This window comes from Tachyglossus aculeatus, chromosome 16, assembly GCF_015852505.1.
Source record: "Tachyglossus aculeatus isolate mTacAcu1 chromosome 16, mTacAcu1.pri, whole genome shotgun sequence".
NCBI classification, from domain to species: Eukaryota; Metazoa; Chordata; class Mammalia; order Monotremata; family Tachyglossidae; genus Tachyglossus; species Tachyglossus aculeatus.
In genome coordinates this window covers 43415892-43434764 of record NC_052081.1, presented here as the reverse complement: position 1 = coordinate 43434764, position 18873 = coordinate 43415892, and the positions used below count along the sequence as shown (strand labels likewise).

General features: G+C 45.5%; 2 protein-coding genes across 2 annotated transcripts in view; one reads left to right on the top strand and one right to left on the bottom strand.

Moving 5' to 3' along the window:
* Window positions 1–8022, bottom strand: part of SMAP2 (small ArfGAP2) — a 38603-nt gene extending 30581 nt beyond the window's left edge. The window contains exon 1 of the mRNA XM_038758307.1: window positions 7770–8022. Within this exon, the coding sequence (XP_038614235.1) occupies window positions 7770–7872 (103 nt within the window). The 5' untranslated portion in view covers window positions 7873–8022. The remainder of the gene's footprint in view (window positions 1–7769) is intronic.
* A 151-nt stretch (window positions 8023–8173) lies between these two features.
* COL9A2 (collagen type IX alpha 2 chain) overlaps window positions 8174–18873 on the top strand; it is a 44230-nt gene continuing 33530 nt past the window's right edge. The window contains exons 1-2 of the mRNA XM_038758638.1: window positions 8174–8234; window positions 8273–8398. Of these exons, the coding sequence (XP_038614566.1) occupies window positions 8174–8234; window positions 8273–8398 (187 nt within the window). The remainder of the gene's footprint in view (window positions 8235–8272; window positions 8399–18873) is intronic.

Here is an 18873-nt window from a genome sequence, read left to right as displayed (position 1 = left end):
AAGACAGCTGGTTAAGCCTGAACCCAAGCATTGCTAGATCCCTTAGCCAAAAACCTCAACTAAGCTCCGTCTGGGCCAAGGACCAGTGCTGGGCCCTTGTACCAAGGATGACCAAAAGTAGATGCAGGTGACTTGGGCACTCACTCTAAAAGAAGTTTATTTTCAAATGGGAAAACTAGACCCTTTCCATGCAACTCACCAAATAAATGCCTTTCCCAATCCCGGTGCTAAAGTCATGAAGGAACAACGTTAAAATTAAAGCAACAAGTCACTCCTTAAGTATAATAATAATGATATTGCTGTTTTTAAGCGCTTAATAGGTGCCAAGCACTATCCTAAGTTCTGGAGTAGATACGAGATGATCAGGTCCCACATGAGACTCACAGTCTAAGTAAGAGGGAGAACAGGTATTGAATCCTCATTTTGCAGAGGAGGGAACTGAGGCATAGAGAAATTAAGTGACTTGCCCCAAGTCTGTACAGCAGGTACATGGCGGAGCCAGAGTTAGAACCCAGGTCCTCTAACACCCAGACCCATGCTCTTTCCACTAGGCCATGCTGCTTTAAAGTGACTACAAGGAGAGGCCTGACAATCACTTTTTTTCCTCAAACAAGTCATACCTCAGACTGTCTCTGACCTCAGCCATTCTCAAATTGTTCCTTTATATTTCCTAGTGTATCTCAAATACTATTGTTGCGGAAAGTTTATTCCATAAGCTTTGGAAGAAAAAAAATCATTTTTCTAATGTTCTGCACAGAAACTAGCACACAGGGTGGATGCTATCAAAAAAGCTATTAAAGCAAAATGGCAATAGAAAAAAAAAAAGAGAGCTCCTGCATATATCCCAACTACACATATCTGACATAGGGCCTGGTCTTAGGGTACAAATGAAGTCTGCCCCTTCTCGCCACATGAAATTGCTATTATGGAAAAGCCAGGTTTTCTCTAAGATCACCCCAAATGTGCCCTGGCTTCTTATGTTGGTATTCTCTTGTGGCCAGTTCAGGGGGGTCACCTATGCTGGTCTCAGTTGGGTACCTGAATCTCAAAGTTCTCTTGGAAGACCAAAAGTGTGACTGATTCCGGCTTTCCAAGAGACATGTGAGGGAAGGGGTTGGGCTTTGAGAATTCCCAGACTCCTCTTGTAGAGCAACCAGTTCTCTGGGGAAGAAAAGTCGATGGTTCTCAGTTGTGGCCGCCCGCATGGGAGGCAAACAAGACTTATTTGCCTCAACTCGGAAGTTGACTTGCCCAATCATACCCACTCCAATTTAGCAGAGCTCTGCTACTTCCTGGTACAAATTACTGTGTGAGAAATAGATAACACCTCCTGTGAACGTGAGCAGGAACCGTTCCTGGGCGATGGTCTGGGAAACCTTCTTATCTCTTGCCCAAAGCTGCTTCACCCTTCATTCCCAGGAAAAAACATTTATTTTGCACCATTTGAGGGTTTTGGAGAGCTCTTCAAATTCAGTACGCTAGCTTTCCTAAGATCGGTTGGTTATTCCTGTTTAACTCTAAAAAGGGTGTTTTTTTAGAAAAAGGGTGTTGGGGTAAAGTAAGACGAAAGGAGACTTGACGGAGTCACTAAACTAATGGGAGTCCGTAGGCTCCATAGACAGAGCACGGGGCCGGGAGTCAGAAGGTCATGGGTTGTAATCCCGGCTCCTCCACTGGTCTGCTGTGTGACCTTGGGCAAGTTATTTAACTTCTTTGTGTCTCCGTTCCCTCATCTGTAAAATGGAGATTAAGACTTTGAGCCCCACATGGGGTCATGGACTATGTCCAACCTGATTAGCTTGTATCTACCCCTGAGCTTAGAACAGTGTCTGGCACAAAGTAAGTGCTTAACAAATACCATTTTTTTAAAAAGCCATGGCTACACCTGAACCGGAATAGAGGAGTCCACTCCAATTCTGTTTGGTTCCGACCCCTCTACCACCTTTGTGGGACAAGGAGAGGGCAGATGTCAACGAACTAAGCCCCCTGGGACCTCAGCCAGAGGGCCGAATGACATAGTGGATAATTACCAAGTCCGCACTTTCTAAAAATGTAACTTCTGCAGTGGAGGAAGTGAAACAGTCACTAACGATTCACCCTACAAAATCTAAGCCTCAGATTGCGAGCCTCCATATGGGACAGGGACTGTGTCCAACCTGATTAACCCATATCTGCCTCAGTGCTTAGAACTGTGCTTGACATATAGCAAGAACTTAATTCTGTTATCATCCTTAATAATTCATATTAATGTCTGCTTCCCCCTCTAAACTGTAAGCTCATTATGGGCAGGGAATGTATCTGCTAATTCTGTTATACTGTGCTCTCCCAAGCACTTCTACAGTGCTTTGCACATAGTAAGCGCTCGATAAATACAATTGATTATTAAGTAACTATCACCACAGCATGCTGGGAGAAGCAGGAGTGGGATGGGGGCTTGTGAGGTTTGGATGAAGCGGAACTGCTAAAACAGATTACTCTCACTGTTCATCTCCTTCCTCAGAAGACTGTGGGGGCAGAGTCTCTCTCGCTGGGGCTAATGGGGCGTCTCACCAGACTTCATTATTTTCCCCACACACCTTCACCAGAATCCTGCCTTAGTACTACTTCAATTTCAGTTCCTATTTTGCATTTATATTGCACTTCTCAGTTGCAAAGCCCTTTAGGGTAACTATAATGGCGAGCAGCAAACAGCACAACCACCTTAAGGGCAGGGAGGCCGAGAATCCAGGTGATTTCCCCAAGGTCACACAGCAAATTAATGTCTGACAGAGGATTCAAATCGCACATTACCAATTCTCGGGTTCATGTCCGAGACAGTGTTTCTCTGTTTTACCTACCATTCCTGACACGGTCATTGGGAGGGGAGGGAAGGAGGGAAGAAATGAAGATGATTTCCAGAGGAACAGGCCTAGCGTGTTGACAGAGAGAAGGCAATCTAATGGGGAATCTTGTTTACTTTCGGTGAAACTCTTCAGCCTCAGTCCCCACACCGAAGAGCAGCAGAATCAGCCAGGAAGAGACAGAAAGTTATTCCATCTCCAAAAGAACAAGGAGTCCATAGGCTAGGAACTCAAGTACAGTTCCTGATGCCGTCTGGGTGTACAGAACGATTTCTCCCCAAACTGATGGAACTGAAGATGCGACTCAAGTAATCCCTCTCCTGACAGGAAGTTCCCCATTTGCGCTGAGCAATGTCATCAACAGGAAGTCTCCTGACAGTGAGGGCTGTTGACAGAAAACAATGAAAAACAAATCGAATGTTATGCTCTCCACAAGGGTGCCTAATTGGAATGATAACCCATGACTTTTACCTAACTGAGCCATACACAATTCCCCACCCCCACAACTCCCCATTACTCCATCGCACACAGACAAAAATGGAAGCCACAGTGTTTTCGGCCATTCATTTCTAAAGAAATACAGTAGCCCTTTAAGCACTTGATAGTCACCCCATCCTCAGCCTCACAGACTAATGTACATATTCATAATTAATTTCAATGTTTGTTTTCCCCCTCTAAACTGTAAATTCCTGGTGGGCAGAGAACAGGTCTACCAATTCTGATGTACTGTACTCTCCCAAGAGTTTAGGAACAGTGCTCCGCACGAAGCATTCAAAAACTTCCACTGATGGACTGGTTGACAGAGAAATCAACATTTACCAGTTCATCTCAGGTTGACCGTTTTTGAGGCGGTCCCCATGGCAGAGGGAGAGTTGCTCCCCCCCCCCACCCCCCAACACGTGTGCTAACGCAGTCTCCAGTGCTTAGAACAGTGCTTGGCACACAGTAAGTGCTTAACAAATGCCATCATTATTATCACAGCACGACTTGCCATGGCAAAGGCACATTACGGCCTAATAGTGCTTTCACGTATGCAGTCACAAATGGGAGAAATGAAAAGTAACCCCTTGGGACCTTCCACATGGGTTAAGTCTGACCGAAAGGATTTGCTGATACGTCTGAAGAATCTCACATACAGGAAATGGTTTTGGCTGAAAAGCTGAGGCCCTGTCTGGTGAGTCACATTCACTGGGGGTGGGGGCCAGCGACCACATACTTGAGTTTTTAAAGGGGGTGGGGGACACATTTCAAATGCTAGCCAGCCAACCGAAGAAGCAGCTTGAATCTGCCTTCCCTAAACAGACAAGGCTTCTGGGATGAGAGGTCCACTTTCTTTAGTTTTTCTAGCTCACATCTTCCTCACCCCATTACTCCTCTTAAGTGATGTTATTAAACTCCAGTTCAAAGTAATTCACTCTCTTTTGGCAACAATGCCTGGTTACAACTTCTCCCTTCCCCCACATGTGCAGGGTCTTGGCTACACAGCTGTCTGGGTATCTTTCCTCAGGCAGGGAACTGCAGACATACCTCCATTTATATTGTGATATTAGAAGGTTATTCTTTAAATTACTGCCAAAAGTTCCCATCAGCACTCTTGGTTTTGATTGTTTCTAAGAGTGGATAAGGTTAGAAGACACCAGAGCCATCCTTGGGGACTCCAAATTTTCCTCTGGATAACTTTTGTCTCTATTTCCTCCACAGGGAAGCAGTGTGGCCTAGTGGAAAAAGCACCGGGTCTGAGAGTCAAAGGACTTGGGTTCAAATTCCGACTCAGCCATATGTCCACTGCATGACCTTAGGCAAGTCATTTAACTTTCCCGTACCTCAGTTTCTTCACCTGAAAAATGGGGAATTCAATCTCCCTCCTACTTACACTGTGAGTCTCAGGTAGGCAAGGGATTGCGTCCGATCTGATTATCTTGTATCTTCCCCAGCATTTAGAACTGTGCTCGGCCCATAGTAAACACTTGAATATCATTATTATTATTTGGTTGTATTCTACCGAGGACATTGGATGCTGCATGACAAAATGGCAGCACCCTCAGGATTTGGGGGAGCTCTCCAGTGTACCCGAGTCACATCGATGTGCCACAGCCTTCCTGTCGGGAAGCTCTGGTTTTAGAGTGGCAGATTTGGAGAAACGACTAGTTGCAGTACTGAGGCACGTGAGGACAAGTCAGACGGAGAAGTCACCTCAATTCTGAGTTGCTCTACTTTTATCTATTGAAAGTAGCACTTTCAAAGCTCCATTTATATAAAGATAGAGATCAAAAATGGCAAAATGGAACATACATATTAGAGTCACTCTGAAGCACACAAAATACTCAGGTCCCTGTAAACCAGAATGCCTCAAATATAGTAAATGCCAAGAGGCTTTCCCTGACTAAGCCTTTATTTCTTCTTCTCCCACTCCCTTCTGCATCACCCTTGCACTTGAACTTGCACCCTTTATTCACTACCCCCCTCAGTCTCACAGCACTTATGTCCATATTCATCATTAATTTAGATTAATGTCTGTCTCCCCTTCTAGACTGTAAACTCGTTCTGACCTGGGAATGTGCCTACCAACTCTGGACTCCCCCAAGTGCTTAGTACAGTGTTTTGCACACAGTAACCACTCAATAAATATGACTGATTGAATTACATGGCCAAAAGGGACAGGGCATTAAGGGGGACCACCAAAATTCACAGAAATCCAAAACCTAATGTGAGCCATTCATTCATTCATTCAATCGTATTTATTGAGCACTTACTGTGTGCAGAGCATTGTACTAAGCGCTTGGGAAGTACAAGTTGGCAACATATAGAGACAGTCCCTACCCAACAACGGGCTCGCAGTCTAGAAGCCAACTGAACCCTTCCAAGTGAAAACACACACAATATCGGAATTTCTGGCAATTAGCAAAATCTACTGATTTGAGTTTGACTTCCTTTCTCTTACGCTGTCTACCCTCTGGCAAAGATGCCAGTGAAGAGTGAAATAGTCAAAAGAGGTGAAACTGAAGGGAGAAAGACGGGATCTGGATAATTCAAATATTAGATAATCACACCTTGGATAATTGCAGGTTAGTGGAAACTTACCATTACCACCTCTCAAATACAAAACTGCTTCACACCAAGATAAAAAGAAAGCCCCACTTACAAAATGAGGGTTTCGCTAAGTGAAGGCTCTCTCTTTGGTAGGATTAAGTTCCTTTATTTTTAGCCTAGCAAGCACTCCTGGTTTCCATGAAGAATTAAGTAGCTAGAGTTTCAGTACCTGCTTGTAAACTACCCTGTTGCTGATGTGCTATCAAGGGTTTTGAGGGAGATAAAACATTCCCCTGAATTTGCCAGATTCCATCTTTATAGGAAATGAACTCAGTAAGGAACAGAAATGAGTTCTGATTCTTCTACTGTAGCGATACTAGCCCTGGCTGGGATTCAGGATCTGTTCGTTGAGGCACAAGGGGATTTGCGCAAAACACAAACATTTTCCCTAATTGCTGAGAAATTCTCATTACATTAGGAAGAAGGGCAATTTTCCAGGAACAAGAACCGACTACAAAGAAGTGTCAACACATATGTGACACCTTTTGACTTCTATGCCCCAAAGATCCAATTAGAGATTCATGTGAACAGTGGGAAATAACTTTTCATTCACCCATAACAACATCCCCAGGGAGCTCACATGCATCTCCTTGGATAGAAAAAGCTACTCAGTTTTCACAAAAAAACATTACGTTTTTCTCCTCTGAGAGAAAAAGGAGCAGAACAAAGATTCCTAAGATGTACCATTCTCCTGCCCCCCTCCTTTAAATTTCCATATTCAAAAAATAATAAAGCATAATCAGATGGAACCTCAATTAGACGCCTACCTATAACTTAAAATGGCTCTAAGTAGATCTACAATTAGATCCTGGGTTTCTAGTCTTTTTGATGACAGGTAAATAGATGCTATCAAAATGTGTCAGAACATAAACAAGCACACTACATCCAGAACAACTGGACAGACTGCTGGAAAGGTCAGAGTCAAAAAACACTGGCCTTTTCCCTACCGAGATGAGAAACAATTTAGCATTTCCCCAGTTCACCCATCCTTAAGGAATCAATGCTGTAAAAGAAGAAAACGGCACCCGAAAACTCTGCACCTGATTGTTCCCAGATGCAAATTCTGCCTTTGACAACTGGGTGTGCACTTGCATTAATCACGTTTAAATCCAGTTTCTCAAGGTGCAACTGTGACACTCAAATCAGCTGCCAAGTTTGGCCGCTTTCACCTCCCCACGATTCGGCCGGGGCATCTTCACTGATGCCATTACCATGGAGGCAGATCCACAGCATCCCTCCCTTTCTCATCATCCGCCGACACTCAGAACCTGTCTGTTTCCTCCCCCTCCCCACACATGCACACACCCAAGGCCTCAGCACACCCACTGCACAACCCGGGCGGGGAGTTTTAGTACCAAGAAATCTGCAGTGTGTGTCACTGCATAAGGCATTAACCGATTGCACCCATCCAACCGAACTAGGGGGCCCCCAAATAGACCGACTGGGCCGTGGCTACCCCGTTCCTTTCCCAACGGGAAAAGGCTAGTTACAAGATCATTTCTCCAAGTGGCATCAGCCAACCTGTTCCTTCCCCAGCGGGAAAAGGCTAGTTATAAGATCATCCTCAACCGTATTTATTGAGCGCTCCCTATGTGCAGAGCACTGTACTAAGCACTTGGGAAGTACAAATTGGCAACATATAGAGACAGCCCCTATCCAACAGTGGGCTCACAGTCTAAACGATCATTTCTCCAGGTGGCATCTGCCAACCTGCACCCCAAGGCTTCCCCTCCATCCCGCCGCCCTTACGCATCCGTTTCTACCTCGAGGCTGCAGAGAGCTCGGCAGAAGGGATTACATAAAAGGTGGAAGGAGGAGGATGAGGGAGGGTTTGGTTACCTTTGGCCTGGCAGTCGGCACAGTATTTGTTCTCTTCCTCCAGCAGCAGGCTGGCCAGGACGGCCTGATACCTGTCCACGTCCCTTACCGTCTTGCCAGTCATGGCCAGGAGAGAGTCCACCCCCGGCTCAATTCCCTCACCCTCTTCTTTTTCCCTAATCCTTGGAGGGGACTGGAGGGAAGAATCCTTTTTGAGGGGAGGGGTCCCCCTCCTTCTCACTCCTGGAACAGCTTAGGTTTCCTTAGGCCTACCTGCGCTGTTCTGGCAGAGTTCCCCCCTCCCCCCGAAGAGCGCCCCCCCAATACGGCGCCCCCTAGCGGGAGTTGGGAAAAAAGCCCCGTCTCTTCCCAGGCGAATGGGAAAAATGTCAGCGAGGGGGACGACCCAGGATGGGACTCCCGGGATGGATGAGGGATCCCGCCACCTCCCTTCAACCGGATCCTCCTCAGAGCGGGACGAGCCAGGTGGGACCCATCCCCCGGTCCCTCCGTTTCCCTGGCAGCTGCAGCCGCCTATTTCCGGCTCCCTCCTCCCCGCGGGGCCGGTTCGCGCAGGCGCGCCGCCGCCGCCGCCCGCCCCCCCCGCCTCAGGCGTCACACAGGCCGGGGCCTCCGGGAGCCAATCAGGGGCGAGATGGGGGGCGTGGCTTCTGAGGGCGGGGGGGAGGGGGGAGCGCGCGGAGGGGCGTCGCCCCTCGGAAAAGGATGAATGGGAGTGGGCGTGGCCGACGCCCACTTCACTCCTCTGGGCCTCAGTTACCTCAGCCGTGAAATGGGGATTCAATCAATCAATCGTATTTATTGAGCGCTTACTGTGTGCACAGCACTGTACTAAGCGCTTGGGAAGTACAAGTTGGCAACATATAGAGACGGTCCTTACCCAACAGTGGGCTCGCAGTCTAAAAGGGGGAGACAGAGAACAAAACCACACTAACAAAATAAAATAAATAGAATAGATATCATCATCATCAATCGTATTTATTGAGCGCTTACTATGTGCAGAGCACTGTACTAAGCGCTTGGGAAGTACAAGTTGGCAACATATAGAGAACAGTCCCTATCCAACAGTGGGCTCACAGTCTAAAAGGGGGAGACAGAGAACAAAACCACACTAACAAAATAAAATAAATAGAATAGATATCATCATCATCATCATCAATCGTATTTATTGAGCGCTTACTATGTGCAGAGCACTGTACTAAGCGCTTGGGAAGTACAAGTTGGCAACATATAGAGATGGTCCCTACCCAACAGTGGGCTCTCAGTCTAAAAGGGAGAGACAGAGAACAAAACCACACTAACAAAATAAAATAAATAGGATAGATATGTACAAGTAAAATAAATAGAGTAATAAATAGGTACAAACATATATACAGGTAATGTATACAGGTATCTCAGTGGAAAGAGCACGGGCTTTGGAGTCAGAGGTCATGGGTTCAAATCCTGCCTCCGCCAACTGTCAGCTGTGTGACTTTGGGAAAGTCACTTAACTTCTCTGTGCCTGTTACCTCGTCTGTAAAATGGGGATTAAAACCGTGAGCCTCCCGTGGGACAACGTGATCACCTTGTAACCTTCCCAGTGCTTAGAACAGTGCTTTGCACATCATAAGCGCTTAACAAATACCATTATATATATATATATATTTATATATATATATATACATATATACAGAGCTCACTTCACTCCTCTGGGCCTCGGTTACCTCAGCCGTGAAATGGGGATTCAAGATTGTGAGCCCCACGTGGGACAACCTGATGACCTCGTACGGAGGAGCAGCGTGGCTCAGTGGAAAGAGCCCGGGCTTTGGAGTCAGAGGTCAGGGGTTCAAATCCTGGCTCTGCCAAATGTCAGCTGGGTGACTTTGGGCAAGTCACTTCATTCATTCAATCGTATTTATTGAGCGCTTACTGTGTGCAGAGCACTGTACTAAGCGCTTGGGAAGTACAAGTTGGCAACATGTAGAGACGGTCCCTACCCAACCGTGGGCTCACAGTCTAGAAGGGGGAGACAGAGAACAAAAACAAACATATTAACAAAATAAAATAGAATACATACAAACATATATACACATATACAGGTGCTGTGGGGAGGGGAAGGAGGTAAGGCAGGGGGGATGGGGAGGGGGAGAGGAAGGAGGGGGCCTTAGTTCCCTCATCTGTAAAATGGGGATTCAAACTGTGAGCCCCCCGTGAGACAACCTGATCACCTTGTAACCTCCCCAGCGCTTAGAACAGTGCTTGGCACGTAGTAAGCACTTAACAAATACCATTATTATTATTATAATTACCCCACAACAGTGCTTGGCACATAATAAGTGCTTAACAAACACCATCGTGATTATTATTGTTATGTGAGGGGAGAAAAGGGAATGTAAGTTGTGACTTTCCCAAAGTCACATAGCAGACAAATAGTGGAGCTGGGACTAGAACTCAGGTCCTTCTGGTTTTCCCCAGCTCCCATCCCTTCCTCTCAGATCTCCCCAACTTGGGAATCTACAAATATCTGTCAGAAAAGATTTTGGGTGTGGGAAGAAATAAACCCCTTATTTCTACCACCTGATATACCTGATAAACCCTGGGATTGGGAATGAACACACATGGGTTTTACTCTCACCCGAGGCAAAGATGTCTTAAGTGGTTCAGATGTAGAGGCTTCTCTCTTCCTCAGCCTGTTTCTCCACTTGATAAGTGGGTGTGAGTTTCTTACTGCTCCTTGGGTTTCCTACCAGGATGTAAGGAGTTTTCAGGACTTTAGGTAAGTGAATGGGCAAGCAAAATGACAATGGTTAAGAAACTGTTAGCCAGGGTAAAGTAGGGTTGGCATGTGATCTCAGGGCTGTACCATATCTCCCCATTTTTCCTTCCAAATTTTTTCTCCACCTAACTTTTCCATGGCACTACCACCCCCCTCTCTCAAGCCTTCAACCTTGATCCTATCCTTGACTCCTCCCTCTTTTTCAAAACCCACATTCAATCTGTTGCCACAGTCTGTGGGTTTCTTCTCCACAATATTTTCAGGATCTGCTCCTTCTTCTCCATGGAAATGGCCCAGATAGTTCAGACACTTGCTATATCCCAACAGCTACTATAGCAGTCTCCTCACTAATCTCCCCACCTTCAGTCCCCTTTCCTGTTCATACTTAGTTTTTACCTGGATCATTTTTCTAAAACATAATACTGTGCATCTCCCCACTCCTCAGAACCTTCCAGTGGAAACCCATTCCCCTTTTCAAGCAGAAACACCTGACTACTAGCTTTAGGGCATTCAATCAGATCTCTCCCTCCTACTTACCAACTCTTTTACACCATTACACCCCAACTCATCATAGTTTTTCCTCTTAAGTTCACCTTTTTACTATGCCTTGCTTTTGTCTCTCCTGCTCCTGACTTCTTGTTTAGACTTTTTCCCCATCTGGAACCTCTTCAAATGCAAATCGAATAGGCTATAAATCTCCCCATCTGAACCTACATCTCCTCCAAGAAGCCTTCCCCAATAAATCTCTAATTTTCACAGCAGCCACTTCTTCTAAACCATCTAAGCACTAGTGAATTCATATTCTCCTGTGTCACTCATGTCAATATTTTTCATATTTTCCATTAGAGAACTGACATGGCATAGTAAAGCACGGGCCTGGGAGTCAGAAGTTTATGGGTTGTAATTCTGGTTTTTCTACTTGTTTGCTGTGTGACCTTAGGCAAGTCACTTCTTTTCCCTGGAACTCAGTTCTCTTATCTGTCAAATGGGGACTGAGGCCGTGAGCCCCATGTGGGACAGGGACTGCATCCAAACCAATTTGTTTCTCTCCACCCCAGCGCTTAGTACAGTGCCCAGCACATAGTAAGTGTTTAACAAATACTATTATTATTATACCCTATTAAGCATTTACTTCTGTACATAATTCCTCTTCTTTCTTCCTCCTGTCTATATTGTTTTAGCATCTGTCTCTACTGCTAGATTGTAACCTCCTTAGGTCAGGGATTGTTTCTCTTAACTCTCTTAACACTCTGCATACAGCAGGTCCTGATAAATACTATTGATTGAATTACCTATGGCTCCCATGATTTTCTGACCCATCTGTGATTTTTGTCATAAATGTGCAAGTTCTCAACGTGTCAAGATGTTTATTCACAGCTTTATCTCTGAACTATTGCTGGGCTCAGTTGGGGAAACAAATAGAGGGGCGGGTGGGGAAAAGAGGTTGGCACGGCCCAAGGTGCCAAAAGGATTGGGGACCACCAAAGGGAACGATGAGAAGTCTTTCCCCATTCCAGCACTAAAATTGCCAATGCAAGTCATTAAACCAACCAGTGCAGAGGGTGTGAAGTAGAAGATTAAGAGAAGGCAGTTCTGATGGGGCTAATGTATGCAGTGATAAAGCCAGCCCATTTTAGGTGCTCATTAAAGCCTTTCACCCCAAGCTGTTACTCATTTGTTAAGAAGCATGGATTTTTTGTCCCTTTGATCAAATAAGACCACAAGCACTGAGGTACAGAGGTTTGAGGTGTCATGGGGGCACTATATCAAAAGCAGAAATTAAAGGGGGGGTGGAAAAAACAGGTCAATCAATCATTATTATTAAGAATTTACTGTTTGCAGAGCATTGTACTAAGAACACTTGGGAGAGTATAATACAATGGAGTTGGTAGACATGTTCTCTGACCACAGTCAGGATGAGGTTACATCTAGGTCCTAATAATGGTATTTATTAAGTTACTATTTGGCAAGCTAATCAGGCTGAGACAAAATAATCAGGCTGGATACAGTCCCTGTCCCCTATAGTGCTCACAGTCTAAATAGAAGGGAAAACTGGGATTGATCCCTATTTTACAGATAAGAAAACAGGCAAATTGGCCCAGCCATTCAGAAGTCATTTCAGACCACCATGGTCTGGCTTCAGAGCCCCGGGTGAGACTGCAACTAACTAGACCCAAAAGAATGGCACTTAGTATAGTGCCTGGCACATAGTAAGTGTTTAACAAACTTAAAAAATACCTTTAAAAAAACGGGGGCTGTTTGTCACCAACTGCCCGAGTTCGAAATAGGAGATTTAAAGGCCATGATAACTCTTTCGAGTTGGGGGGTGAGATGCGTGCTCTCCCTCCTTCTTAGACTGTGAGGCCCTTGTGGGACTGGGACTGTGTCTTATCTGATTATTTTGTAGCTATCCCAGGGCTTGGTGCATAGTAAATGCTTAATAAGTCCAGCTGTTATTACGTGAGTTTCCTCTGCCAAATTGTGGCAGGAACTTTGTTCGTTGGCGCCCTCTGTTTCCTTCCTTGTGCCTCTACCTCAGTAAAACCTTTTCTGCTACCATTGCTCAGATTATCCCTCTGTCTTTGCCTCTGCACGATCTCTAATTCTCTGCCACTCTTTTTCTGTTTCTTTCTAACAATTAGGGTGTTTATTAAGCAGCTGTTATGTCCTAAGCACTAGAGTAGTTGCAAAATAACCAGTTGGGACTCAGTCACTGATTCATTTCAGGCTCACAATCTAGTAATAATAATTATGGCCTTTGTTAAGCACTTATTATGTGCCAAGCACTGTACTAATAGATAGGGAGGGGCAAGTATTTTATTCACATTTTACGGTTAAGGAAACTGAAGTGGCACAGAGAGATTAAGTAATCTGCCGATGGTCACACAACTGGCCAGGGCAGAACTGGGATTAGAACCCAAGTCTCTTGACTCCCAGTCCCAGGGATCTGTCCACTAGATCAGTTCTGACTCCCTGCCTGTCTCTCCCTCCCTCCCTCTCTCTACCTCTCAGTGTTTCTGAATTTCTCTTTGTGTCTTTTGTCTAAGTCCTTGTTGATGACTCTTTCTCTCTGACTCTTGTTCCTTACCTTTGTTTTCTCTGTCCCTCCACCCAAACTCTTTCTTTTTCCCTCTCTCCCTTTTTGTCTAATTGGGGTTTCTTTCTCAGCTCTTGTAGCCCAGTGTTCTCTGAAACTTCAGGGTTTCTTTACTCAATCAATGGTATTTACTGAGCATTGACCGTGTGCACAGCACTGTATTAAACACTTGGGGAAGTGCAATTCAACAGATTAGTAGATGCGACCCTTACCCACATAGCCTTACTTCCAATCCATCCATTACTGAGTGCTTGCTATGTGTAAAGCACTGCACTAAGTGCTTGGAAAAGCACAATGAAACAGAGTTGGTAGAAATGTTCCCTCTCCACAAGGTGTTTATTGTATAGAGTAGGAGACAGACATTAAAATAAATTATGGATATGTACATATGAGAAGCAGCGTGGCTCAGTGGAAAGAGCACAGGCTTTGGAATCAGAGGTCATGTGTTCAAATCCCCACTCTGCCAATTGTTAGCTGTGTGACTTTGGGCAAGTCACTTCACTTCTCTGTGCCTCAGTTACCTCATCTGTAAAATGGGGACTAAGACTGTGAGCCCCATGTGGGACAACCTGATCACTTTGTAATCCCCCCAGTTCTTAGAACAGTGCTTTGCACATAGTAAGTGCTTAATAAATGCTATTATTATTACTATTATTACATAAGTGCTGTGGGGCTGTACTTAATGTCTGTAGAGTGCCTACTGGGTGTAGAGCAGTGGGCTAGATGCTTGAGAGAGTACAGCAGATCTCTGTCCTCAAGGAGTTTACAATCTTGGGGGGGAGTCCAACACTAAAGACCATAACAAATCTTCTCTAAGCTGACTGCATCTCTGTTGCTTTTCCCCAGCTCCCTCTTGGATGAAATGTAGGTATACTTAACACCTCAAATCTCTCTCCCGCTGCAAAGACTCAAGTTAAGATTACTCCAAGCAACGTGGGCTAGTAGCTAGAGCACAGGCCTGGGAGTCAGAAGGACCTGGGTTCTAATCCTGGTTCTGCCCCTTGTCTGCTGTGATCTTGGGCAAGTCACTTCACTTCTCTGTTCCTCAGTTACCTCATCTGTAAAATGGGGATTAAGACCGTGAGCCCCAGGTGGGACATGGACTGTGTCCAATTTGATTAGCTTGTGTCTACCCCAGTGCTTAGTACTGTTCCTGGTACATAGAAAGCACTTAAATTCAATTAAAAAATGCAGTTTGATCATGAAACCTGCTGAGTTTCCTAATTCCTTATTCATCAGCCTTGAGCCCTTCAGAGGCTGGCTTCCCTAGACCTTGGAATCTTCCCTGTTTCTAAGAATCTAGAAGCTGCTTTCTAGCCTTGGAATGGGACCCAAAAATTTGGTTCACAGTTCCCAAACCACAAGGGTCAAAGTGATTCTAAATTGTGTTCTCATCCCAGAGATATTGATTTTTAAAGGCCAGACCCATTCAGAATTTGTGCCTGGTTCCCTGTTTCTGATGACTCAGCAGCCTCTGAAGGCAAGTTGCCCTGGTTTTATGGAAGAAGGAAATGATTTGTGCTGCCCAATTAATAGCATCCTGAAAACATGACTTGAATGATATATGTTTGGGTCTACCCAAGGGCAGAGGAATGAATCTGATGACCTGACTTGAAGTCAAACCACTGATCATCTAAGATTCCAGGGCTCAGTTGGAGGCTTTGCTGAAGACCACAATGCCCAGCTAGACCAAAGGTGAGGAAAATGGGGGTCCTGGCCACAGCACTACATCACTCAGTGGAGGTTCCTACCCTCAGATGGGTCCCCAGCTCCAATGCTGTGAGGTGGTGGAGTTGGAATCAGCAGAAGCTTTGGGATATTATGTGGGACTTGCTTCCAACAGAACCAACAAGGCTTTTCCCGACTGACTGCCATCTTGCTGAGGAGAGAAGGAATAAGAGTGAAGGGGAGGGGGAGATGTCAGAGTCCTGAGCATGCCCCTCTCCCCTCAAGTTGTCATGACAGATCAGACCTGGTGACGTCTGTCCCATCTCACAGCAGAGCCTCCCAGGTCAGTCACCAGAAAGTGCCAATTTTTTATTCTGTGGGCAGGAGCAGAGAGATGGGACAGTCAGGCTTAAACAGCTAACAAGTCAGGAAGACATGACTTGGGATCTTTTCATCCCTGTTTGGAAACTCTCCCACTTTGCGGGAGACACAGGATAGATGAGACAGGGAGTCCAGTCCAATGGTGAGGATGAAAATGCTGACTTTGCCTCTACATCTAGAAACCCCAGGGGAACAACAATCCCCGCTGGACTGTAAGCTCCTTGAGGGTGGGGAACTTGTCTTCTAACTCAATTATACTCTCCTTAGTGTTTAGGAACATGCTCTGTACAGAGTAGACTAAGCTCCTTAAGGGTGGGAATCATGTTTTCTATCTCTATTGTACCCTCCTAAGCACTTAGTGCAATTCTCTGCACTCAGTAGGTGTGCAATAGATAGTATTGATTCATTGATTGATTGACCACCCCCTTGGAGTTGCCATCTATGCAGTTATCCTTCAGACTGTAAGCTCCCCATCCAGACCATGAGCTCCCTGTGGGCAGGGAATGTGTCTACTAACTCTGTTGTGCTGTACTCTCCCAAGTGCTTAGTACAGTGCTCTGTACATAGTAAGTGCTCAATAAAAAACATTGATTCTGACCCATCACACAGGCCACATTGGCCCCTTACCACCAAGGCCAAGAGAAGCTCGAACTTCAAACCCCATCCCATCCCCATCTCAGTTTCAGACTGTGCTCTGCAGCTCCCCATTCCCTTCCCCGGGGAATGAGAAGAGTTCTGTTGCAGTTTATTTATATCTATGTCCATCTCCCCCACTAGATTATAAACTCACTGTGGGCAGGGACTATTTCTGTTTATTGTTGTACTCTCCTAAGTGCTTAATACAGTGCTCTGCACATAGTAAGCGCTCAATAAATAGGACTGACTGAGGCCAGCTCAATCCCAAACCTGAGCCTGTCTAGGCTGAACCCCAGGACTGACGGTGGGGCCCAACCTAGGTCCAGACCCCACAGCTAGCAGGTGCTGCCATATACCTGCCATTGGCACAGCATGTGCCTAGCAATGCCCCAGACTCCATGCTAAAGCTCCACCTCAAAGCAGCCCTGAGGGAATCATATTAATAGTACATTACTCTTTGCATAGGGCTTTTATTTTCCCAAAACACTTTTACATCAGTTATCTCATTTTGTCCTCACAATATCCCTGTGAGCTAGGAAGAGGAGGCTGTTATTATCCTCATTTTATGGAGGAAGAAACTGAGGCTCAGAGAAGTTGTGACTTGCCTGGGGTCACACAGAAGACCAGGGACAAAACTGGAACTAGAACCCAGGCCTCCTGACTCCCAGCCCCATGTTCCTTTTTACTAGAGTGTGCTGAGTCTTGGGGAGGAGAACTAAATCCAGCCTGGTTGCTTCCCACCATTTTGAGCCCTGTATGACACCTGAATGATCTTGGGACAACCCCAACAGAAACCACATAGGAATCAGGGGTGGGGACAATTCAGTTGAAATTAAAAAAAAAAGCCCAGTCCAGGACCACCCACCAGCATTCTGCTGAATCCCAAGTGCTTAATAAACTACTCCGCATAGCATAAGTGCTCAGTAAATACTGATGATGATGATGATTGAAGCATCTCTCTGGGAAAGGTGGGTACTGGAGACTTATCTACTTCTGGCCATGGAGGCAACTCTAGAAGAAGTTGTCTGACCAATAGCCAGGCTCTGTTCCAGCTCAGATTTCTTCAGTTTAGTGACCAGGTGACCCTGAGCATGGCTAGCTAAGGAGCAGAGTTTAACTCCCCTCTGGATCCACTGGTTTTAATAATAATAATGGTATTTATTACTATGTGCCAAGCACTGTTCTAAGTGCTGGGGTAGATACAAGGTAATCCAGGTTGTCCCACCTCAGGCTCACAGTCTTAATCCCCATTTTACAGATGAGGTAACTGAGGCACAGAGAAGTTAAGTGGCTTGTGCAGCAGACAAGTGGTGGAGCTGGGATTAGAACCCACATCCTCTGACTCCCAAGCCCCTATTCAGTTCTGGGTTGTCCACCTTAACACTGGCTGCCCCCTGTTTGATACTTACCTAGGACTTAAATATCGTGGATATTATTTAGTTTATTCCCCTGTCTTTCAATTAATCAAATTTGTTGAGTGCTTACTGTATGCAAGGAACTGAACTAAGTGCTTGGGAGAGTACAGTTTAACAGAGTTGGTAGACACATTTCCTGCCCACAAGGGGCTTAAAGTCTAGAGGCATAATGAAGCTTTCTGTTCCTAAAGATCTACAGAGATAGAGATTCTACAATTGGCCCTAAATTACTTGTTTCATTGCTCAGTGGCTTTTAATGGTCAGGAAGTTCTTCCAGATGTCTAACCTTAATCTTTCCTGCTGTAGTGTGAACAGTTTTCTCCCAAGTCTACACCAACTGTCAGGTGGAGGTGGCCATCTTCTTGTAAATAAAAACCCTCTGAAGCCTCAATGTCTCTTGCTGAAATTGCCATTCATCACACTTTTCCTCACATATCTTATTCTCCAACCAATCAATTCATCAATGGTATTTATTGAGTGCTTACTAGGTGCAGAGCACTGTACTAAGCACTTGGGAGAGTTCAGTACAACAGAATTAGCAGACAGGCTCCATGCCCATTAAAATCTTACCGTCTAGAAGGGAAGCCAGACATTTCTATGAATGATTTATAATATAATTATAATCATTAATATTTATATATAATTTAAAGATACATACATAAGTTATTTTGCGGGTGGGGAGAATTTCCAGTGTTGAGGTCTTTTTTCCTTTGCTGTTGTACAGACTTGTTGCTTTGCACTCCTGACTGGGAGGTCAGTGGTTGGAAAAATATAGATTTTCTGATCCTTTTTTTTTTAATTTTCTCTCTCCCAATCGCTTTTGGGTTTGCGGCTTTTTGTCCTCCCATTATAAGCCCCAGCCAGTTTACTGGAGTGAATAACTAAGGATAAGCCAAGAGAGAGCTTTCGCCTCCTGGCCTCTCAGGTGACACGAAACTCCAGCACCAGCCAATCCGCACGTCCGCACGCCTGATGGCAGGGCTCTTGCTACATATTCATAAGCTCAGGGCCGGCCTTGGAGGCAGGGGGCTACCAAATCGTTGGGTTGGGGGCTCGCTGGAGCTGTACCTGCCACTGGCTGACACGTTGAGACCAGGAAGAGTAGCCCTGGTCCAGAGCTAGCCTGAAACTTTCACCATGGCTGGGAACGAG